This window comes from Salvelinus fontinalis, chromosome 26, assembly GCF_029448725.1.
Source record: "Salvelinus fontinalis isolate EN_2023a chromosome 26, ASM2944872v1, whole genome shotgun sequence".
Taxonomy (NCBI): domain Eukaryota; kingdom Metazoa; phylum Chordata; class Actinopteri; order Salmoniformes; family Salmonidae; genus Salvelinus; species Salvelinus fontinalis.
The window spans coordinates 24,985,102-25,009,538 of record NC_074690.1 but is presented as its reverse complement, the minus strand read 5'-3'; the positions used below and the strand labels follow the sequence as shown (position 1 = coordinate 25,009,538).

The following is a 24,437-nucleotide window of genomic DNA, read 5'->3' as shown; positions in this document are numbered from 1 at the left end:
CCAATAGCAAACTACAACTGTTGATCATTTTGCATTACACTATAGAAAACGAGACCATGGTCGCTGTGTGGAATATCACATCATTCTCATGATCAGATAAGGATGAAAACAGGTTGACATTGAACAAGGCTCTATTTCAAGTATTCACAATATTGACATGATGTTACAAAAAGGGGGAGTGGCTGTTTTCAGGGTCAACCACCAGCACCTGTAGCTAGCTGTCAAATGACAAATCTTAGTGGTGTTTCTGTAAACAGGTTGACGTTTAATAAGAGCCTGTTCCAAGTATTCCAGTGAGATACATACACCTGTTGGATTGCTCTTACATAACATGCAGTAGACTAGACTAGAGCCCATGCTTGGAAGAGAGTTGACCATGGTCCTGAAAAGGCTCCTTATTTGTAGGGTAGAATAATATAATATAATAGAATGACTTTTTTTTTGGTGGTGATAATTACAGCACAAGCAGATAGTGGTGGAAAGAAGAACAGCATCTGGGAGTACAAGTTGCAATACAACACACCACGGTCATTTTTATTAGCTAGGTGTCACTTCTTAGAGGGACCGAAGGAGCAAGATTAGGACTCAAATAGTTTTGTACTGTTTATTTAGTGTGCTTATCCTGGCAAAACAAGGGCTTTATCCCTGAGATAGGTACATACCGTATTGTATCTAGCTGAGATGTTGACTTAGAAAGCATAAAACAACACATCGATGTCTTGAAAGACTACAGTAGGCCCTCAAAGATGAGGCATAAGGGATTTAGTTTGCAATCTCACCATGCCACCTGTCAATCTTTTTAAATGAACTTTCTACTATGAAAAGCAGAATAATTTTTGTCTATGAAGCTTGTTCTTTAATTCTATGTTTTAAAATATCCCTGTGATATTTCTCATGGTGACTTCTTTTTCTTCATTCTGCGTGTGTGTGTGTGCATGCGAGAGTGTGGTTATGAGACAGGAGACAGTCAGTGTTCCATCCTGTTACTGTGTGGTTGGTAGGAAGTGTTGATAGCATAATGTACACTCTGAAGTAGCATGAAGCTGCCAAGCCATGTGAATCACCATGCAGATTGGAGATCAGAATAGACCCAGCCATTCAGACACTCTGGCTAAGAAAAAAGAACCTTTGAACCAGAAGGAAACTTTGAATTTTAGAAAGAAACTAAGGTTTCTTTGAGACCATTTTAGAGGTATTGGGAAATAGGATCAGGTCTTTATAGAGGTTCCTTGCCTACTCAGACAATGCAAAAAAATAAATAGGTACTGCCCAGCAGATAGTGGTGGAAAGAAGAACAACGTCTAAGGTTGCAATACAACACGCCATCAATAATGGGACTTTATTCACAATAGTTTATCTTCACTGATAGAACAAAATATTTTTTAATTTTTAATAATCATATATATACAAATCAATGGAACAGATCAGCCAGCTCTTGCAATAAATTAGTTGAAAGCTTTTTGCAGTGGTGACAGTATGGGACACATAACATGCCCCGCTTGAACTCTGAATGCCTTCCAAATGGCACCCTATTCCCTTTATAGTGCACTACTTTTGACCAGGGACCAAAGGAAAAGAAGTGTAATAGAAAGGGAATCAGGTGCCATTTTGGAAGCACACCTGTGATAGGTAAAATAAGCTTATGCCAATATGTAATATAACAATCCACTATCTTCCCCTCTGTACTTGCACTACTATTCTTCAGAAATGAATGTCTCAAATGATTATATATCCTTGGCTTGTCAAAGTAAATAGTAAATCATATCCTTGGCTTTCTTCATGGTGACATGATATATTTTGAGGCTGAAGGAGATACATTTGAGGAATAATAGTTTCAAATAGCCATGTGCGAGTGTATGCTAAAAAAGCAGGTCATATCATCTGCAATTCAGAAAATATTGGGTGTACAAAACACAGAATCCAATGGACAAACATGAAAGCTTGACACAAGATCTTGTGATCTAATGGCATGAGTCTAGTCAAAGCAGAAAGTGTTGGGGTAGAGCTGTATGCCCGCGTGACTGTACAGGATAAAAGCGTCTGCTAAATGGCATATATTATTATTATTATTTAGCTGACAGTACTCCTGTAGTGCAGACAAACCTGCCTGGTCAGCATCCAAAATGGCAACCTATTCCCTACATAGTGCACTTGTTTTGACCAGAGCTCTGGTCAAAAGAAGTTATCTATTGTATATAAGGAAAGGGTTGCCATTTGGAACGCAGATATGGACTCAGTTGTTAATAAGACACAGGGACATCCAGTGGCAGCTTATATTCACACTTAAGCCACTTAAGCCATTGATGCTACATGTACATCTAGGGCTTTATTCAATCCGTACTGATGATCCACTTTATAGCATGATTGAAAATTAAAGGCAATGTTCCCGTGGTTGCGGAGACTGCATTCACGGTAAAACTGCATTAACGGTAAACGCTGCATATGTCGGCTAAATTAGAAATGACCTTTACATTTTAACACAAATCTTCTGTGATACTTTGGCGATACGGATTGAATCCAGACCCTAGATTAGATGATCTGCTTTATTTACAAAATGACAATATCGTTTTCATTGTACATACAGTACACCAATTCATAGAACTGCTTTACTTGAGGCAGGCATTAGCTAGTTTAGTTTACTGACATTAGTTAAGTTTACTCACAATCGTTGTCCACAACATACAATTACTTGTCCAGGTCTGGACAAGCTGAAAAAACACATATTGCTTGGTGTAATTATCACTATGGTAACTAGAGTTAACATCAGCATCATTGTTATCAGTGTTCACTTGACCTAATTAAGCAGTTTTCCTTTTAATATACATTACATGGTATGATTTAGTACACCGCATAATAGGATCAAAGTAAAAAAAAAAGTTTACTTAAATATGCCATATGATACAGATGTTATGACCAACATCATCATTTACACACACGAAAACAATATTTCTGTCATTGATATATTCTAGTAACTTAACAGATTAACATGTTTTTCAATCAGTAAAAGTCTTGACGCACTAAATTGTCTGTTTGGAAACAAGCTCCAAAGGTTCACAATAGATTTTTTTTTAATACACAACTAAGATCAGGTCATGCTCTCTCGCACAACATCCACAAAGACAGAGAGGTGGAGAGAAGGAGTGGGGGAAAGAAAGCGTGGGCGAGAGAAGGAGAACAGGAGGGAGATCCCTGGGGAGGTCTGCTGAGGCTTGGTAGTGGGTCAACCTCTCACTGTGGAAGAGCTTTGAGTATGGCGTTCACCTCCTCCGCAACAGCTGTCAATGCAAACTCAAACTGCTCCTGAGGTGGAGTAAGAGAGGGAGGAGAGAGAGAGAGAGAGATAGAGGAAGGGGAGAGCGAGAGAGAGAGAGAGAGAGAGTGGGGGAGGGGGAGAGAGGGAGGGAGGGGAGAGAGTCATTGTAGAGTTAATGCCAATGTTCTTTCCAGATGAATTGCAATACAGAAATAGACACAGATCAGACTTACAAAGCAGCTATAGAGCTATAGAGAATCATGTGAAAGAAGTCTAGAAAACAATGACTTCACTGCGATTGGTCACTTGATACTGAAGTTATTCAATAAGCAAGCACTAGGGGGAGTACAACTGTAGCGCTTACTAACGAAACAAATGACAAACATTTACAATGCATGTAGAACCCTTAACTAATGAAATCAAACTAAACACAATAAGCTTATATGATATTGAAGAAAGCAAGACTTATACTTATAAAACATTTTCTCATCACCAATAATAGTGAAAACATGAGTCACTCATTGAAGATACATGGTTTAATAAAGAATGGATTGATATGACTGCTGGACCAATCGAATAATTCTCAGGGAATCCACACTATGATTGATGTTTCCAAACTGGCTGTCGATTGTCTGACCAGAACACATATTGTTAATTATTTGTGTTTAGTGTTGGGGAATAACTTGGGTCTCATTTGAGCTGATACTCTGGAGAGAGAGCTCTGCTTTATGAAACAGACATAAAAGCTCCACATTTCTGGAGGACACAGAGTGTACCTGTGTTACCTATCCCAAAACAACTAACTGAGCCTGCCAGTTCTCTCTCTCTCTGTAAAATTATTTGGGAAGCACTATACACCCACTACAAACCTAGCACTGCACTAAATCAAAGGCTTTGAAAATGTGACCGCTACTAGTGCGCACCGCTAACTAGCTAGCCCATTTCATGCCCTCCCTCCATCTCCTTTCAGAAATCACAGTCCATTAGAGTTCCCAGCAGAGGTGAGGACATTACCTTTGTCTGGACCATAGCCGGCCGCTGATCCCTCAAGTGCTCCAGGGTGGCAGCAATATCAATCTCCTTAGCACCTGCAACACAACACCAGCAACAAATTGGACAGAGTTCAAAGCCAGGAGATAATCCAGGCAGCGTCTGTCAATCTCCTTTTTACTCGCTCCCTTTGGAACCTCTGCCATGCAGCGATTGAAAATTATTACATTCATCCCATATCCACACAGATGCTACAAACAAGGCTCCGATTGTTTTAGTTGCCTAGATGAAAAGGAGAGGGTGGGGAAAGAGAATGTTTGCAAAGGTATTTGTAAAACCACAAAATGTAAGATACAGGAATCAGAGGGATTATTTTTGGATAAAATAAAATAAACACTTCAAATAAGGATTTGTTTTAACCAAAGCCTTGTCCCCCCTGTTGCTTTCTGAGCTAACCAAGGTGCCCCATAGGCTGTCGTAGTCTCAAGCAGCGAGCGATGGTGAGTGACTGTCTGTCTGCCTGCCTATTTGCCTGTCTGTCTTTCTGCCTGCCTACTTGGCAAGCTACCACCCAGGTGAATAGCTAGATGTGTTGGATACTGGGCAAGAAGAGTGGAGAAGCCTCTCTTCCCTATCCCTGCAGCACCAGTGCCCAGTCAGCCTGGCAGCGGGCCCTGCCCTCAGACCCAGTGCCCAGTCAGCCTGGCAGCTGGCCCTGCCCTCAGACCCAGTGCCCAGTCAGCCTGGCCCTGCCCTCAGACCCAGTGCCCAGTCAGCCTGGCAGCTGGCCCTGCCCTCAGACCCAGTGCCCAGTCAGCCTGGCCCTGCCCTCAGACCCAGTGCCCAGTCAGCCTGGCAGCTGGCCCTGCCCTCAGACCCAGTGCCCAGTCAGCCTGGCAGCTGGCCCTGCCCTCAGACCCAGTGCCCAGTCAGCCTGGCAGCGGGCCCTGCCCTCAGACCCAGTGCCCAGTCAGCCTGGCAGCTGGCCCTGCCCTCAGACCCAGTGCCCAGTCAGCCTGGCAGCGGGCCCTGCCCTCAGACCCAGTGCCCAGTCAGCCTGGCAGCTGGCCCTGCCCTCAGACCCAGTGCCCAGTCAGCCTGGCAGCTGGCCCTGCCCTCAGACCCAGTGCCCAGTCAGCCTGGCAGCGGGCCCTGCCCTCAGACCCAGTGCCCAGTCAGCCTGGCCCTGCCCTCAGACCCAGTGCCCAGTCAGCCTGGCAGCTGGCCCTGCCCTCAGACCCAGTGCCCAGTCAGCCTGGCAGCGGGCCCTGCCCTCAGACCCAGTGCCCAGTCAGCCTGGCAGCGGGCCCTGCCCTCAGACCCAGTGCCCAGTCAGCCTGGCAGCGGGCCCTGCCCTCAGACCCAGTGCCCAGTCAGACTGGCAGCGGGCCCTGCCCTCAGACCCAGTGCCCAGTCAGCCTGGCAGCGGGCCCTGCCCTCAGACCCAGTGCCCAGCTGGCACTGCTCTATGCTCCCCAGTCGACCAAACACGGCCGTGATCACAAAGAAGACGGCTATCTGAGGCCCTTGAGTTGGGGGCAGACTACATGATCGCCTGTCTGGCGCTGAAGGCCTACTGTGAAACCTTTGGAGAAAATAAATAAGTAACAGAACGAGGGAGACAAACACAACAAAATTACATTCATGAGGAGTGGTGAGGAAAATGGAAAAAGAAAAGGATTTGATTAGTTTTCTGTAGCTAACTACATCAACCTCTCCCACACTTTCCTCAGAAAATCTTTCCTGTGCATCAAAAGAGCAAACATTTTTGTTTTACAAATCAACAAATGAATAAGCAAGAATAGCTTATTCAAGCATTCTCTTTCAATGACAGTTTTTACTCTACAGTTACAATATAGTAACTCAAGTCTATTCCTCCCACCCAAGAATGGCGCTTGCACAGTTCTACGAGCACCACACTGATAAGTTCTTCATTTTCTAGGACTTAACAGCCAGGCTATTGTGCTGGTTGTAATAAACCAGACTGTGGAGGGAACAGTATAAACGGCTCATTTGAGTTTCCCTCGCAAGATTCCCTTCAAGGAGGGGAGCTCTGAGAAGAAACAAGAGAAAGCACCAAGTCCTTATGGGAGCTGTGAAAGAGACAGAGCCGTGGCTAGCAGCTGGACCCTGGGCTGAAAGAGACAGAGCCGTGGCTAGCAGCTGGACCCAGGGCTGAAAGAGACAGAGCCGTGGCTAGCAGCTGGACCCCGGGCTGAAAGAGACAGAGCCGTGGCTAGCAGCTGGACCCCGGGCTGAAAGAGACAGAGCCGTGGCTAGCAGCTGGACCCCGGGCTGAAAGAAACAGAGCTGTGGCTAGCAGCTGGACCCCGGGCTGAAAGAGACAGAGCCGTGGCTAGCAGCTGGACCCCGGGCTGAAAGAGACAGAGCCGTGGCTAGCAGCTGGACCCCGGGCTGAAAGAGACAGAGCCGTGGCTAGCAGCTGGACCCCGGGCTGAAAGAGACAGAGCCGTGGCTAGCAGCTGGACCCCGGGCTGAAAGAGACAGAGCCGTGGCTAGCAGCTGGACCCCGGGCTGAAAGAGACAGAGCCGTGGCTAGCAGCTGGACCCCGGGCTGAAAGAGACAGAGCCGTGGCTAGCAGCTGGACCCAGGGCTGAAAGCACTCCTGCACTTGTGCTGCCGATTCTTAAGTTAGAGCGAACATTACAGCAGGAGAAAAAAAGAAGAGGCTTTGGTAGTAAGGCATAATAAAAGGCATAATTCTCAGCCTCCGAATTTACAATTCATTCCTTGGGAGAAAGGTAAAGAGGGTAAAAAAAGAGAGGAGAGTGATTTTGTGTCCAAGGGCATACAGGTCTTTGATCAGGCTGAGGGAACCTGGGCCTCCTGCTTCTCAGGAGACAGACAAAGAGAACCCTAACCCTAACTGGCCGGGCCCAGATTCCACCCCGGCACAGAGAAAAAAGCCTTTGGACTGCCTCAGTGTGACAGCCTGGGAAAAGCCCCTCTCAGCAGGCCTAAGATGCCTGCTTTGGCCTTTGATCTTTCATTAAGGCCAGGGCCACAGCACCGGTCAGGAGATTGACATGCCTAATACACACAAATGTAAATGCACGGGTGAACACACACACACACACACACACACACACACACACACACACACACACACACACACACACACACACACACACACACACACACACACACACACACACACACACACACACACACACACGACAAACCAAGAGGAGAATAGGTCTTGAACAAATGCGTGTGTGTGTGAATGCCATGCTGAAGCAATTGGTGTAAGGTGCTTTCAATTTGAATGGAAGAGCACATTCCAACAAAAGTGCATGGGAGACTACATGAACACAATTAGGTATACTGTTTGCTGAAAAGAAATGGCATTAAATTCCAATAAACAGTATGAATTTATCTGCATGAACAAATTTACAATTTGCTTGACATAAATTGCCAGAATAGGAACTCTTAAACTACATTTACATCTGACATCATCAATGTGAATAGGAATACTGATATATATCTCATATTGTTTTCTCTCCCATCGATCATTAATTCAGTGAAGCTGCACCCGAGCCAGTCACCCTCTAATGCTTTTAAAGACCCACAGCTGAAAAAGTAAGGCTTTAACGTTGACATGGCGATGCTGCTTAACATGCGTAAGGAGAAAAGAAAAGCTGTCTGACTCCCACCTTTAGCCATCTTATTGAGAACCATGTCAATCAGAATGTATGTTCCACTCCTCCCGGCGCCGTTGCTGCAATAGAGAGCGAGAGGGAGAGACAGAGAGAGATGGGGTGTCATTAGCATGACTTAACAGACACAAGACTATTTCAATGTATTATCGTTTTGGTCAATACAATTTTTACTTATAGCCCTAAATGAGTTGTTAATTTTGAATGCAATTTTTTGTTGTTTGATATTGTATCAGCTTGTAAAAATGCGAGCTGCTTTCAACAAGTGGCAACATAGAGGAGGGTTTAATATTCCAAGCATATACAATTACTAACGCTATTTTGAGAGGCTGAACGACATCAAACCATGATGATTTCTGTATAAAAAGGTTGTTCTGGGGTTTAAATGTAATAACAGGAATAGTAAACCATCCTCAAAAGTGGCAAAGCTGCAATATGATGCAAAGAAGAGTACATTTATTTTATTAAAATTGCTGGTGAAAAACTAACAAAAACACTCCATACATGTAGAAAAAATAGGGGGTAAACTGAACATTTAGTTTGATGAATAGAGATGCAATACTATTTGAATCTATGTTTTTAATCTATGTCTTTTCATTTCTAAATCTGGTGTTGGTGCTGTAAAAAAAAAGAGACACCAAATCCCCTTAAAAAAGCACGAGAGGTGTACATACACACACAGTAAACACACGGTTGTGTATCTGAACAAACTAGGCAGAGATAATTGGGCACAATCCCGCTACAGTACACAGGATGTGCTTCTCAAATGCCCCCTTATCCCTTTGTAGTGCAGAACTTTTGACTAGGGTCTGGTAGTACCACTATGAATAGACTAGGGTGCCATTTGGAACGTACACAGGGACTCTGGGGCAATACTGCTATCTATGTCTGGGATCTGAGGTCTGCAGTTTGCAGTATGTATCGATACCTAGCAACGCCTAGCACGGGTCATTATGAACTGTTCAAAGATAAGGCTGAGGACAAAGCCCTGGGCCACAGAAAACACATTTTAAGATGTTTGTTTGCCTGCCTGGCCTCGACTGGCTAGCCTCTCAGAGCTGAGCTAAACTGATCTGAGCTGAGATAGAGACCTGTGATTTATCTGCAAGGTGCCTCTGTATAGTCAACTAGGCTATAGCTATGCTAATGTTGCTGCTTGTGCTATTGGCTATATGAAAACTGAAAACACAAGCTTTAAACTACACTGAACAAAAATATAAACTCAACATACAACAATATCAAACATTTTAGTGAGTTACAGTTCATATAAGGAAATCAGTTAACCCTTATAATTTATTTAGGCCCTAATCTACAGATTTCACATGACTGGGAATACAGATATGCATCTGTTGGTCACAGATACCTTAAAAAAAGGTAGGGGCGTGGATCAGAAAACCAGTCAGTATCTGGTGTGACCACCATTGCCTCATGCAGCGCAACACATCTCCTTTCCATAGAGTTGATCAGGTTGTTGATTGTGGATGAGCTTCCCTGAGACGGTTTCTGACAGTTTGTGCAGAAATTCTTCAGTTGTGCAAACCCATAGTTTCATCAGCTGTCCAGGTGGCTGGTCCTTGACGATCCCGCAGGTGAAGAAGCTGGATGTGGAGGTCCTGGGCTGGCGTGGTTACACGTAGTCTTCGGTTTGAGGCCTTTTGGACGTACTGCCAAATTATCTAAATTGACATTGGAGGTGGCTTATAGAGAAATGAACATTACATTCTCTGGCAACAGCTCTGGTGGACATTCCTGCAGTCAGCATTCCAATTGTATGCTCTCTCAAAACTTGAGACATCTGTGGCATTGTGTTGCGTGACAAAACTGCACATATTAGAGTGGCCTTTTATTGTTTCCAGCACAAGGTGCACCTGTGTAATGATCATACTGTTTAAACAGCTTCCTGATATGCCACACCTGTCAGGTGGATGGATTATCTTGACAAAGGAGAAATGCTCACGAACAGGGAAGTAAACAAATTTGTGCACAAAATGTGAGAGAAAAACATTTTTGTGCGTATGGAACATTTCTAGGATCTTTTATTTCAGCTCATGAAACACGGGACCAACACCTTTCATTTTGTGTTTATATTTTTGTTCAGTGTATAAACTACACTGCTCAAAAAAATAAAGGGAACACTTAAACAACACAATGTAACTCCAATTCAATCATACTTCTGTGAAATCAAACTGTCCACTTAGGAAGCAACACTGATTGACAATAAATTGCACATGCTGTTGTGCAAATGGAATAGACAAAAAGTGGAAATTATAGGCAATTAGCAAGACACCCCCAAAAAAGGAGTGATTCTGCAGGTGGTGATCACAGACCACTTCTCAGTTCCTATGCTTCCTGGCTGATGTTTTGCTCACTTTTGAATGCTGGCGGTGCTCTCACTCTAGTGGTAGCATGAGACGGAGTCTACAACCCACACAAGTGGCTCAGGTAGTGTAGTTCATCCAGGATGGCACATCAATGCGAGCTGTGGCAAAAAGGTTTGCTGTGTCTGTCAGCGTAGTGTCCAGAGCATGGAGGCGCTACCAGGAGACAGGCCAGTACATCAGGAGACGTGGAGGAGGCCGTAGGAGGGCAACAACCCAGCAGCAGGACCGCTACCTCCGCCTTTGTGCAAGGAGGTGCACTGCCAGTGCCCTGCAAATTGACCTCCAGCAGGCCACAAATGTGCATGTGTCTGCTCAAACGGTCAGAAACAGACTCCATGAGGGTGGTATGAGGGCCCGACGTCCACAGGTGGGGGTTATGCTTACAGCCCAACACCGTGCAGGACGTTTGGCATTTGCCAGAGAACACCAAGATTGGCAAATTTGCCACTGGCGCCTTGTGCTCTTCACAGATGAAAACAGGTTCAAACTGAGCACATGAGCACATGTGACAGACGTGACAGAGTCTGGAGACGCCGTGGAGAATGTTCTGCTGCCTGCAACATCCTCCAGCATGACCGGTTTGGCGATGGGTCAGTCATGGTGTGGGGTGGCATTTCTTTGTGGGGCCGCACAGCCCTCCATGTGCTCGCCAGAGGTAGCCTGACTGCCAATAGGTACCGAGATGAGATCCTCAGACCCCTTGTGAGACCATATGCTGACACATGCACATTTGTGGCCTGCTGGAGGTCATTTTGCAGGGCTCTGGCAGTGCACCTCCTTGCACAAAGGCGGAGGTAGCAGTCCTGCTGCTGGGTTGTTGCCCTCCTACGGCCTCCTCCACGTCTCCTGATGTACTGGCCTGTCTCCTGGTAGCGCCTCCATGCTCTGGACACTACGCTGACAGACACAGCAAACCTTTTTGCCACAGCTCGCATTGATGTGCCATCCTGGATGAACTGCACTACCTGAGCCACTTGTGTGGGTTGTAGACTCCGTCTCATGCTACCACTAGAGTGAGAGCACCGCCAGCATTCAAAAGTGACCAAAACATCAGCCAGGAAGCATAGGAACTGAGAAGTGGTCTGTGATCACCACCTGCAGAATCACTCCTTTTTTGGGGGTGTCTTGCTAATTGCCTATAATTTCCACCTTTTGTCTATTCCATTTGCACAACAGCATGTGCAATTTATTGTCAATCAGTGTTGCTTCCTAAGTGGACAGTTTGATTTCACAGAAGTGTGATTGACTTGGAGTTACATTGTGTTGTTTAAGTGTTCCCTTTATTTTTTTGAGCAGTGTATATTCCAACCATTTATTTCAGGTTTCAGGGTTGAGCTATTTTTGGGAACTGTGGTTTGGAGCATATACATGAAAGGAAACACAGTAGATCTATGCATAATAGATCTACGCATAATAGTATGACTCTGAGAGAGAGGGATGTTATAATCATAGATGTAAGACCCACCTTAGACACATGGCATTCTGTGATTACATCATTTACTTCCTCTATTGAGGTACAATACTGTTTATACTTGCCTGCAGTGGACTATTATAGGACAAGACCTTCCCCGGTAGCACTTGTTAACCTTTCTGCAACAGAACAGACAGACATAAAGCATCATAAACCTTATGTCAAATCACAACATCAAAATGAGATCAAATGAAATATAAAATAATAGAGTACACCCAGTGATTGGTCAACACTTCTCATATTAATAAGGCCCTGAAGACTAGAACAAGTCTACATCAAGGTTAAATATTATACTGATTGTAACGGTCCTGACCTGTTTTATGTTGTTTTTGTATGTGTTTATGGTCAGGGCGTGTGTTTTGGGTGGGCAGTCTATGTTTTGTATTTCTAGGTTGGGTTTTGTGTTCGGCCTGGTATGATTCTCAATTAGAGACAGGTGTGTATCGTTTGTCTCTAATTGAGAGTCATACTAAGGTAGCCAGGGTTTCACTGGGGTTTTTGTGGGTGTTTGTTCCTGTGTCCTCACAGGACGGTTGAAGGTTAGTCACATTTGTTGTTTTGTAGTTTTGTAGTGTCTTGTTTGCTGTTGTCATTAAAAGATGGCTTATTTCCCTCAATCCGCATCTTGGGCCTATCCATGCTCCTCCTCGTCTAAGGGGGAGAACAACAATGACTGCCTTTACAGAAACACCCACCACAACAGGACCAAGCGAATTGAGGAGAGAGAAAAGGAACTAAAGCAATGGAGAGAAGAGGAATGGAGTTGGGAACAAATATTCAACGGAGAAGGACCCTGGGCTAAGGTTGGTGTGAATCGCCGCTCGCGGGAGGAGAAGAAGGCAGCCACAGCCCAGGAGCGGTGGATTGAGGAGGCAGCACGTATGAGAGGCTGGAAGCCCGAGAGGCTCACCCAAAAATTTCTTGGGGGGGGGGGGGGGGGCTAAAGGGGAGTGTGGTGAAGCCGGGTTGGATACCTGAGCCAACTCCCCGGGCTTGCCGTGGAGTAAGAGGGCGTCGTACTGGTCAGACACCGTGTTATGCGGTAAAGCGCACGGTGTCCCCAGTACGCGTGCTTAGCCCAGTGCGGGCTATTCCACCTTGCCGCACTGGGAGGGCTAGGTTGGGCATCGAGCCGAGTGCCATGAAGCCGGCCCAACGTATCTGGTCTCCAGTACGTCTCCTCGGGCCGGCGTACATGGCACCAGCCTTACAGGTGGTGTCCCCGGTTCGCCTGCATAGCCCAGTGCGGGCTATTCCACCTCGCCGCACTGGCAGGGCTACGGGGACCATTCAACCTGGTAAGGTTGGGGAGGCTCGGTGCTCAAGAGCACGTGTCCTCCTTCACGGTCCGGTATATCCGGCGCCACCTTCCCACCCCAGCTCAGTACCACCAGTGCCTACACCACGCACCAGGCTTCCAGTGCATCTCCAGAGCCCTGTTCCTCTTCCACGCACTCTCCCTATGGTGCGTGTCTCCAGCCCGGTACCTCCAGTTCCGGTACCACGCACCAGGCCTAGAGTGCGCCACGAGAGTCCAGTGTGCCCAGTTCCTGTTCCCCGCACTCGCCCTGAGGTGCGTGCCCTCAGCCCGGTACCTCCAGTTCCGGTACCACGCACCAGGCCTATAGTGCGTCTCAGCCGGCCAGAGTCTGCCGTCTGCCTAGCGCCAGAGCCGTCCTGCCATGACCAGCCGGAGCCGTCCTGCCATGACCAGCCGGAGCCGTCCTGCCATGACCAGCCGGAGCCGTCCTGCCATGACCAGCCGGAGCCGTCCTGCCATGACCAGCCGGAGCCGTCCAGCCATGACCAGCCGGAGCCGTCCAGCCATGACCTGCCGGAGCCGTCCAGCCATGACCTGCCGGAGCCGTCCAGCCATGACCAGCCGGAGCCGTCCAGCCAGGACCTGCCGGAGCCGTCCAGCCAGGACCTGCCGGAGCCGTCCAGCCAGGACCTGCCGGAGCCGTCCAGCCAGGACCTGCCGGAGCCGTCCAGCCAGGACCTGCCGGAGTCCGTCCAGCCAGGACCTGCCGGAGTCCGTCCAGCCAGGACCTGCCGGAGTCCCTCAGCCAGGACCTGCCGGAGTCCCTCAGCCAGGACCTGCCGGAGTCCCTCAGCCAGGACCTGCCGGAGTCCCTCAGCCAGGACCTGCCGGAGTCCCTCAGCCAGGACCTGCCGGAGTCCCTCAGCCAGGACCTGCCGGAGTCCCTCAGCCAGGACCTGCCGGAGTCCCTCAGCCAGGACCTGCCGGAGTCCCTCAGCCAGGACCTGCCGGAGTCCCTCAGCCAGGACCTGCCGGAGTCCCTCAGCCAGGACCTGCCGGAGTCCCTCAGCCAGGACCTGCCGGAGTCCCTCAGCCAGGACCTGCCGGAGTCCCTCAGCCAGGACCTGCCGGAGTCCCTCAGCCAGGACCTGCCGGAGTCCCTCAGCCAGGACCTGCCGGAGTCCCTCAGCCAGGACCTGCCGGAGTCCCTCAGCCAGGACCTGCCGGAGTCCCTCAGCCAGGACCTGCCGGAGTCCCTCAGCCAGGACCTGCCGGAGTCCCTCAGCCAGGACCTGCCGGAGTCCCTCAGCCAGGACCTGCCGGAGTCCCTCAGCCAGGACCTGCCGGAGTCCCTCAGCCAGGACCTGCCGGAGTCCCTCAGCCAGGACCTGCTGCCCCTTGTCCCGGTGCTGCCCCTTGTCCCGGTGCTGCCCCTTGTCCCGGTGCTGCCCCTTGTCCCGGTGCTGCCCCTTGTCCCGGTGCTGCCCCTTGTCCCGGTGCTGCCCCTTGTCCCGGTGCTGCCCCTTGTCCCGGTGCTGCCCCTTGTCCCGGTGCTGCCCCTTGTCCCGGTGCTGCCCCTTGTCCCGGTGCTGCCCCTTGTCCCGGTGCTGCCCCTTGTCCCGGTGCTGCCCCTTGTCCCGGTGCTGCCCCTTGTCCCGGTGCTGCCCCTTGTCCCGGTGCTGCCCCTTGTCCCGGTGCTGCCCCTTGTCCCGGTGCTGCCCCTTGTCCCGGTGCTGCCCCTTGTCCCGGTGCTGCCCCTTGTCCCGGTGCTGCCCCTTGTCCCGGTGCTGCCCCTTCTCCCGGTGCTGGCCGTTCATTTAGGGGATGTTAGTTTTAGGGTGGTCATTGGGAGGGGAAGACAGAAGCGGGGAGTGACTATGGTGGTGTGGGGACAGCGTCCAGAGCCTGAGCCACCACCGTGGTCAACTGCCCACCCAGACCCTCCCCTGGACTTTGTGCTGGTGCGCCCGGCGTTCGCACCTTGAGGGGGGGGTTCTGTAACGGTCCTGACCTGTTTTATGTTGTTTTTGTATGTGTTTATGGTCAGGGCGTGTGTTTTGGGTGGGCAGTCTATGTTTTGTATTTCTAGGTTGGGTTTTGTGTTCGGCCTGGTATGATTCTCAATTAGAGACAGGTGTGTATCGTTTGTCTCTAATTGAGAGTCATACTAAGGTAGCCAGGGTTTCACTGGGGTTTTTGTGGGTGTTTGTTCCTGTGTCCTCACAGGACTGTTGAAGGTTAGTCACATTTGTTGTTTTGTAGTGTCTTGTTTGCTGTTGTCATTAAAAGATGGCTTATTTCCCTCAATCCGCATCTTGGTCCTATCCATGCTCCTCCTCGTCTAAGGGGGAGAACAACAATGACTGCCTTTACACTGATACTGTGGACTTTGAAAAGATACATCCCTTCTCAATCTATAAAAATATATATAAATCCACATTTCACAACCATAATTAATGAAGATATGCCATTGCAGTGGTGATATATTGGATTGTGGTAATGAGGTGTGGTGGCTGCTGGGTATCTGCATCAAAAAATGACACATTAGTGCTCTGCTTTTGACCAGGGTGCCATTTTGAGATGCAGCCCCTTGTCCGCCATGCATTAACCTTGTACAATTAAAGACATTACACAGTGGCGAGACACACTCCTGGCAACAGCACCGTACAGCGGCCCTCACATTGTTAATTGGCTGTTGTTGTGGGGGTGAATTATGCTGGACCAGATCTTTTCATCATGGAGCGCAAGAACTAAAATGTTAAAGGGGAAGGGGTGGTGGAGGTTAGGGGTCACTCACTCCCATAAAAGTACATGCAGTAGACTAATGATCTTACTGAAACTTCTAGAACTAAATAAGAATCCAACTTACATCTGTATGTATACTACAGTGTAGGGTTGAATGTATAGGGTTGAAATCCCAGTAACCAAGCTTTACCCGGAATTTACTGCCCAAAACCATTCCCTTTTCCAAGGATAAATAACTGCAAGAAACCAGTAAATTATAATACATTATTTATATGAACAGCATGGCATGTAATGGAACTGTTAAATTATGTGCAATGTCTAAATATGGCTTCTCTACGGCCTCTGCATGATGAATCAACGCTCAGGGTGGGGACAGACAGCCCATCTCAGTATAGAGCGCACTTCACAATGCATGTAGACCTATTACCTTATCATTGTAACTGTTTTTCTTGTGACAGGTAGGCCTACATTTGCTGCAGCATAGCCTATGCTACAGTAATATAAAGACTGAATGCGCGTCTAATTTACCCATCTCCGTCTGGCTTTTTGGGGTCATCTTGTTTTTTAATTGCAGCTCCAGAGTTTTAAAACAGCCTGTCACTAGAATATCATTGCTTTAAATCAGTGCACACGCGAGCACTCTTTCGCAGTCTTTCTCTCTCTCCATCAACTCCATTCAAATTGCATCCAAAATGTTTAATCCTGTTCTAGATTGATATATAGCCTTATATATAGATGTTCCAGCCTCCATCTTTCAGGTAATACATTCAATGCAGTATTAGCCTTATATTTAGCCTTATATTTAGTTAATGAATGATGGGTTATGCATCATAAGCTTCTAACTTATAGCCTCTGACTCTTGCCGCAATACACACGCACCTGCGCTTCACTGGCCTCTCCTTAAAAAAACGCTACTTAGCTCTTGGAGTCCCATGCAGGAAAAGCTAGACTAGAATAGCTTGCTGGACATAATCTTTTGGGCATTTCTTATACCAATAGACTATTCAAAGAGGGACGCACACTCTTTTTTGCTGAATGTTAAATACAGCAACCAATAGAACTCACGGGTAATTTGAAAGAAGAGGGAACGAGGGAAGATGGCTTTAGAAGTTATTTATTCAGGCCGATAATCATTCAATCGTCATGAAGAGAAGTGAAAGCCTTCTGCAACTAATTCTAGTCCTATAATATTGAAGGATGTCATTAGAATGATGAAGATAAGTACAACAAAACTTGTTTCATTTAACTGTTGACAGAGAGGAAGGAATGAAGCATCAATAGAGAGAGAAAGAGGAGGTAGGCTAATAACATTATGGGAAATATTATGAAAGGTATATATGCGTCAGTCTACTAATTATACAAATAGGCTCTATTATATTTCAAAATTAAAATCAAAATCGCTAGCCTATACTTGTAACTTTGTAGACCGCATTTGCTGCACCAGATTTGCATGTTCTCTTCTGCTTTATCATGGCTTGAACGATGTGCGTAATTCCATTCCATATAATACAGTATAATACAATACAGTACAGTAATACAGTTCACACTCAAAAAGATTAGCCTACTGGAGCTAGTTTCATTTATTTACCCAAGAGATCATATAGCTAGCTACATCTATGGGCTGTTATGTTTTTCTGTTGTGCGTAATGTGCAGTAGCCTATATCATAGGTTATATGTATTGGATAATGGCACAATCATTTGTTTTTTTTTAGGCTTGGGCTCATTAAATGTAATTTATGTAGGGATTATAAAAATTGTATTTAATACATGACTCATCAGGCTCAGGTAGCATCAGGTTTAAATCTTTTCATCCTGATCAAAGCTCTAATCAAATCCAGACATATTTATATGCTCTATACTTCTTTTGAATGACACATCCGGTTTTGGTGGGAAATACCGATTTACCCGAGAGAAAAGTGATTTACTTTCAGGTTGGAACATTTGTAAAATACCAGGAAAATATTCAACCCTACTACAGTACTTACAGTTGAAATCGGAAGTTTACATACATCTTAGCTGAAAATATATTTCAACTCAGTTTTTCACAATTCCTGACATTTAATCCCAGTAAAAATTCCCTGTTTTAGGTCAGTTAGGATCACCACTTTATTTTAAGAATGTGAAATGTCAGAATAATAGTAGAGAGAATGATTTATTTCAGCTTTTATTTATTTCATCACATTCCCCAGTGGGTCAGAAGTTTACATACACTCAATTAGTATTTGGTAGCATTGCGTTTAAATTGTTTAACTTGGGTCAAACGCTTCCCACAATAAGTTGGGTGAATTTTGGCCCATTCCTCCTGACAGAGCTGGTGTAACTGAGTCAGGTTTGTAGGCCTCCTTGCTCGCACATGCTTTCTCAGTTCTGCCCACAAATTTCTATAGGATTGAGGTCAGGGCTTTGCGATGGCCACTCCAATACCTTGACTTTGTTGTCCTTAAGCCATTTTCCCACAACTTTGGAAGTATACTTTGGGTCATTGTCCACTTGGAAGACCCATTTGCGACCAAGCTTTAACTGCCTGACTGATGCCTTGAGATGTTGCTTCAATATATCCACATAATTTTCCATCCTCATGATGCCATCTATTTTGTGAAGTGCACCAATCCCTCCTGCAGCAAAGCACCCGCACAACATTATGCTGCCACCCCTGTGCTTCACGGTTGGGATGGTGTTAGCCGCCCCCTTTTTCCTCCAAACATAACAATGGTCATTATGGCCAAACAGTTCTATTTTTGTTTCATTAGAGGACATTTCACCAAAAAGTACGATCTTTGTCCCCATATGCAGTTGCAAACCGTAGTCTTGCTTTTTTATGGCGGTTTTGGAGCAGTGGCTTCTTCCTTGCTGAGCGGCCTTTCAGGTTATGTCGATATAGGACTCGTTTTGCTGTGGATATAGATACTTTTGTACATGTTTCCTCCAGCATCTTCACAAGGTCCTTTGCTATTGTTCTGGGATTGATTTGTACTTTTGCATCAAAGTACGTTCATCTCTAGGAGACAGAACACGTCTCCTTCCTGAGCGGTATGACGGCTGCGTGGTCCCATGGTGTTTATACTTGCGTACTATTGTTTGTACAGATGAACGTGTTATCTTCAGGCGTTTGGAAATTGCCCCCAAGGATGAACCAGACTTGTGGAGGTCTACAAAAATTTTTCTGAGGTCTTGGCTGATTTCTTTTGATTTGCCCATGATGTCAAGCAAAGGGGCAATGAGTTTGAAGGTAGGCATTGAAATACATCCACAGGTACACATCCAATTGACTCAAATTATGTCAAGTAGCCTATCAGAAGCTTCTAAAGGCATTTTCTGGAAATTTCCAAGCTGTTCAAAGGCACAGTCAACATAATGTATGTAAACTTCTGACCCACTGGAATTGTGATAGAGTGAATTATAAGTGAAATAATCTGTCTGGTAAACAATTGTTGGAAAAATTACTTGTGTAAAGCACAAAGTAGATGTCCTAACCGACTTGCCAAAACTATAGTTTGTTAACAAGAAATTTGTGGAGTGGTTGAAAAAACGAGTTTTAATTACTCTAACCTAAGTGTATGTAAACTTCCGACTTCAACTGTATACATTTACTGTATGTGCGGCAGGACACTGAATACTTATGCCTAGGGATTTATTTCAAGCTCTCACTATAATCCCCAATTATTATCTCTTTAAGAAACTGGATTTAAATGAATAGTATTCCTTCATCGATCAAAAGTAAATTGACAGAAAATGTTACGCAACAAACCGAAAAAACAATTCACAAGTACCAAACCCACCATGAACCAAATTACCATAGGAACAACAGCAGATCACCAATGGGGGGTTGGTTGGGGGGAAGTGGGGGAATTCAAAGGAGGGAGGTGATCCTTAAATAAGTTAAACGTATAGAGTATCAGTCAGAGGAAGTCAAGCAAATCATGAGCAAGCAAAGGGTGAGAGGTCATTAGAGAGAGGAAGAGAGGCTGAGGAGAGAGAGGAGGAGCAGGGGGGTTCCGCAAGGCCCCTGGTTGCAGAGTCACAGTTTCCAATGATCACTTTTGTGACTATGCAACTGGGCTCATATTACTAGCTGCAACATCACAAAAATGACACTGGCAACCGCTAATTAGCTGGCAAAATAACAAAAGGAAGAAAACAAATCAAAACAGGTAGGTAGCTATGAAACTGAGAAATAAAAGAAAGTGCTGCTCGATCAGAAGTAAGACTTGTTAATTAAATACATGGCGGCATACAGAGAGAGGAATTAGCTCGCAGTTTATGATCTCGAACCCTCAAGTGTGATAATTGCTGTTGAAACCACAAACTAAGATTCAGATTCAAGTGTTACTGCAATAGCATGTGATAAGAAATTGAGCGAGAAGACCTTTTTAATCCTAGTATTTCTCCTCACCATTCCCTCACCCCATGAGAAAAAAAATGCCAACACTGACCACAGTTGGTGGCTTGATGGCAGTATGATGTGTTTCACCACAAATCCTGGCCCTGCTCTTTCCCGGAAGATCTCACCTCATAAGTGTGCAGCACAAATACAATACCACCAGGATATATAACATCACAGTACTCAGACTTGTCCTGTTATTTGAAAAATTCCTCAGTGGGCCTAAGAGAGCAGCATGGCTAGCAATAAAGAGATTTACTGAGTCATAGTATATCTTATATCTATGTGAAGACTGGCACATAAAGTAAGAGGAAAATAAGGGAACTAAAGGTTTAATCCCACAAAATACCTTATTGTTACCATATCAATCTGACAGCAATAGGGTTGCAAAAGTCTAGTAACTTTCCCAGGTTTTCTAGAAATCCATGTTTTCCGAGGAATCTTCCGATAAGGATTTCTGGAAAACCTGGGATTTCTTGGAAAGTTTGCAGATTTTTACAACTGTAGATAGTGGTGAGGACAGCCCTGTGGAGCCCTGACTCTAGGAAGTCCTACCTGCGGAAGTCCAGGAGTGTCCGACTGGACTCAGGGACATTCTGGTTGAGCCAGGTAAGGAAGTGGAACTGTGTGACGGTGCGAGTCTCGTTGGTCTGCATGTTCTTTAGGTAGAAACTACGAACCAAGAAGTCATCACACCAGATGTGCTCCGACACCAGGTTCACCTATAGAGGAAGTTATGTCAGAGTCATAGAAATATAATGAGTTCTCATTCTTATTCTATTGTAAGTTATCTGTGAATACACAGTAAAACATGTCATTATAAGTGCACTTGATTTTAAATATGCAGTGCACTGTGCACCTTACAGAAAAGTTAGAAAATGTGTATTACTGACTGTGCTATTACAGTATAGAAGTAAACGGTTGAATGCAATTCAAACTGAGTACAACCAAATGATGCTGAAATTACACATGAATTTTAAAATCAAAACGACTATAACCATATTTCCAATTTAGAACAGCAACAATAGATAGGACTAGAAAAACAAAAAATTGACATTTTCAGCGAACATCAGACATTGGATAACCAGGCCTTGTACCTCGTAGATGTGGTAGAGGTTGGACCCCTCGTCAGGCCAGTAGTGGTAACACTGTTTGACTCCACTCTCAGTGAGGGGCGTCAGCATGACAATGACCACACAGCCATTCTCCCAAACCATCTGCACACAAAAGACAGAGAACGGCCATTTTGTCACAAGGCAACACCCGGTAATTGCCTCGTGACATGCAGCCTCACGCTATTCTATTGAGACGCTCCCCCACACACTTCAAACTTTTATGCATGAGCCCATTTACTAGTATTAGAGGAAAAAGACAAAACATGACAAACAGGAATATGGAATAAAATGCTTGATTAAAATGATGAATTATCATCCATTCCTTCTTATTGAATCATCTGCATCTAAATTACAGTACAATCTACTTTCCATACTTGGGGAAAACACTTAGCTGTCGCTGTGGAATTCTTAAAGTATTTTTGTAAACTTTAACAATAGTAAAACAGTTAGGTTAAAAAACTAACAGCTTCATATGTAGGGGGGGACTGATGGTGCAAATTAGCGCGAGCTAAAGCATGTCGTAGATTCAATGTATCAATGTTTTAATTGTATCTGTCCCTTAACAAATAAATACAATATTGTCCCTATTGTGTCCTTCCAGAACTAGGAGTGTCTGTTTAGGTGTATTTTTCTCGCTAACATACAGTCTAGATGGCGCTGGTCAGAAGGTAGGTAGGCTTTAGAGAGCCATTGGTAGGATAGAAAGACAGCAGCCAGGTTAATGAAGCTAATAAAACATTATTGTTACACTCATCAGATGACCAGGATGATCTCTTACCTATGGCTCATGATTTCACAGTTACCAAGAGCATTTGCTAATGTTTAGCACATTGAACAAAGTTTAGCATACTTGACACAGTTCAAATATAGTTTAATGATGTAGAGTGTGTTGTGACCCATGTAAAATGCACTTTAAAAAATTATAATTTACTAAGACAGGAGGGAGAAGATTAGGAAGAAGAGAGGAGAGAGAGAGAGCCTCCACCCCCCCCTCTCAGATTGTGTTCAGAGCCAAACAGGGATTAGGCAGAGAGGGGGCCCAGGCCGAGGCCCATACTCCGGTTGTCATGTTGGGCCAGACATTCCGTCCACCCAGAAGCACAATTCAAGTAGCACACGGGTGACAGAGGATGCATCCTAAATGGCACCCTATTCCCTACATAGTGCTCTACTTTTGGCCAGAGCACTATGCACCCTGGTGAAAAAAGTAGTGCACTATATATGGAATAGGGTGCCATTTGGGATGCGGACTGAACAATTCCATCCTCGGAATTCTCCCATTATCATGCACCTTATCGATTGCATGAAATAATCTAATATAATTCAAGACAGCCTCCCTTTCTCTCCTATAGTTTGACACAACCAGGCATATCTGTATACATAAAATGTGCAGCAATATTTGATTATCATTTGCAAGTAGATTGTGTAGTGGTATATATGGAGGCCATGGTGGGATTACAAAAAGCACTTGTCTCCAGTTTGACTTACACTTCTAATAACACTGTTCCCTTGTTGCTTAAGTCTGGAGAAGATATTGATTTTATGAAAGAGAGGAGTGTACCTGCCAGAAATCAGCCACCGTGGAGGGAAGAGGGCCTTGAGTAGCGATGTAGGCTGGGTTCCGTGGGTCATGATCCATCTGGGAGAGAGACAGAGAGAGAGATAGAGAGAAAAAGCAATGTTATTACTTAATTATTGATCAAGTAAAGGACCACAAGGTTTACCCTAGTGAGTGCTTTGAGAAAGAACAATATTCTTAAACTGGATATAGTGAAAAACATACCAACTTAAAGTCAAATACAAAATGATGTTGCAAAATGTTGAAATAAAGGGGCAATCCATAGTTGCTACATTCCACTCATAAATGAATGATATTTACCCATTGATTCTTGAAGAAAATAACTTATAAATGCCTCCCGAGCTTAGTTCAACTGTCATACCCAATCAGATCCCAAAATATAAGCTTGTTATACTCCAATGTTTGTAAACAAACACCATGTAGCCTAAAAACATGGTTAAAACTATTATTTTGATGTAATGGATGGTCAGTCCTAGCTCTTTCCATGAATTTGAGAGTGGTCACGTTTCTCCAGCCCCATCCCACAGCTTTTTAACGAAACGTGGGCGGGGAGAACGCTATTGTTTCAACCGCTTATTGCCGCTTTAAAGTAACACCCACATTGGCTGTAGAAAGAAGAAATTCAGAGTATTACTGCCTACTCTTCCCTCCCTGAGAAATAGTGTAGGTGGTCAGTGAAGCGTTCAAGGTTTAATACAGTGTGCAAAGCCATTCACTTATGTTCTGATCTTCATTTTGGATATGTTTGAATAGGTATTCAATGGGAATGAGATCAGAGTTTTCCCATGTATTGTTAACCAAATGTTTGTGGAAGAACTCCTTCCTATGAATCCCAAATGTTGTCTGTGTGCCGTCTTTTCTTATTCTGCAGTGGTTAAAACAACAAGGCTGCTAAACTCTCACAAATTGGAGAGCAATGACATCTTTAAAAAACAAAACGTGGTCCAGAAATGTGTGGTGAATACGAGAAGAGAATAGTTGAGTGTCAGTCATACATATTACCATGCAAATTGTATGGAAAATGTTATAATTGGATAGGCCAATTTATCTGGAAGCAATTATGGGAAAAGACAGATAATTCCAAGGCTTGCACACATGGTGTTAAATAGTCTTCTGTTGCTTTATGAACTAAAATAATATAATGTTTTAAATAAACTCGGGTTTACACTGAAGATTACGCTTTTAACGTAAATGTATTAACTGGGGAAAGAAAGGCAGAGTTTTAACTAGGGGTTTGCATTTCAATTAAAACAGAAAAACTGTCACTGCAAAGTGCATTTGTTAACAGATGGAGGAGAATAGAGGAGGGGCTGTGAATGGGAGAGTGCTTTTATGTCCTTTTATATAATTGTCAATGATGACGAATGCTAACAACAAGTAAAACATTTTTGCTTTGGCAGAAAAAAGAAAACAGAAATACAACAATGTCTAGTGTTTGATGCAGTACCCCTGGAGAGTATCTGCTGCTGCAACAGAGAAACGGACTGTCATTGGTCTAGACTCAGTACTGAGAGAAACTCAGTGTCTGCAGTACACTTAGTACAGAGAAACTGTACTCTGTCGCTCCCTCTCTCGGTCACTC

The 24,437-nt window shown here is 45.1% G+C and overlaps 1 protein-coding gene across 1 annotated transcript in view; it reads right to left on the bottom strand.

Annotated features, from left to right (window-relative positions):
• Positions 1-1,302: 1,302 nt before the first annotated feature.
• LOC129823986 (receptor-type tyrosine-protein phosphatase N2-like) overlaps positions 1,303-24,437 on the bottom strand; it is a 191,577-nt gene continuing 168,442 nt past the window's right edge. Inside the window, exons 19-25 of the mRNA XM_055883207.1 lie at positions 22,838-22,915; positions 21,259-21,378; positions 20,717-20,883; positions 11,839-11,892; positions 7,919-7,983; positions 4,268-4,341; positions 1,303-3,300 (exon numbers count right to left, since the gene is read on the bottom strand). Of these exons, the coding sequence (XP_055739182.1) occupies positions 3,229-3,300; positions 4,268-4,341; positions 7,919-7,983; positions 11,839-11,892; positions 20,717-20,883; positions 21,259-21,378; positions 22,838-22,915 (630 nt within the window). The 3' untranslated portion in view covers positions 1,303-3,228. The remainder of the gene's footprint in view (positions 3,301-4,267; positions 4,342-7,918; positions 7,984-11,838; positions 11,893-20,716; positions 20,884-21,258; positions 21,379-22,837; positions 22,916-24,437) is intronic.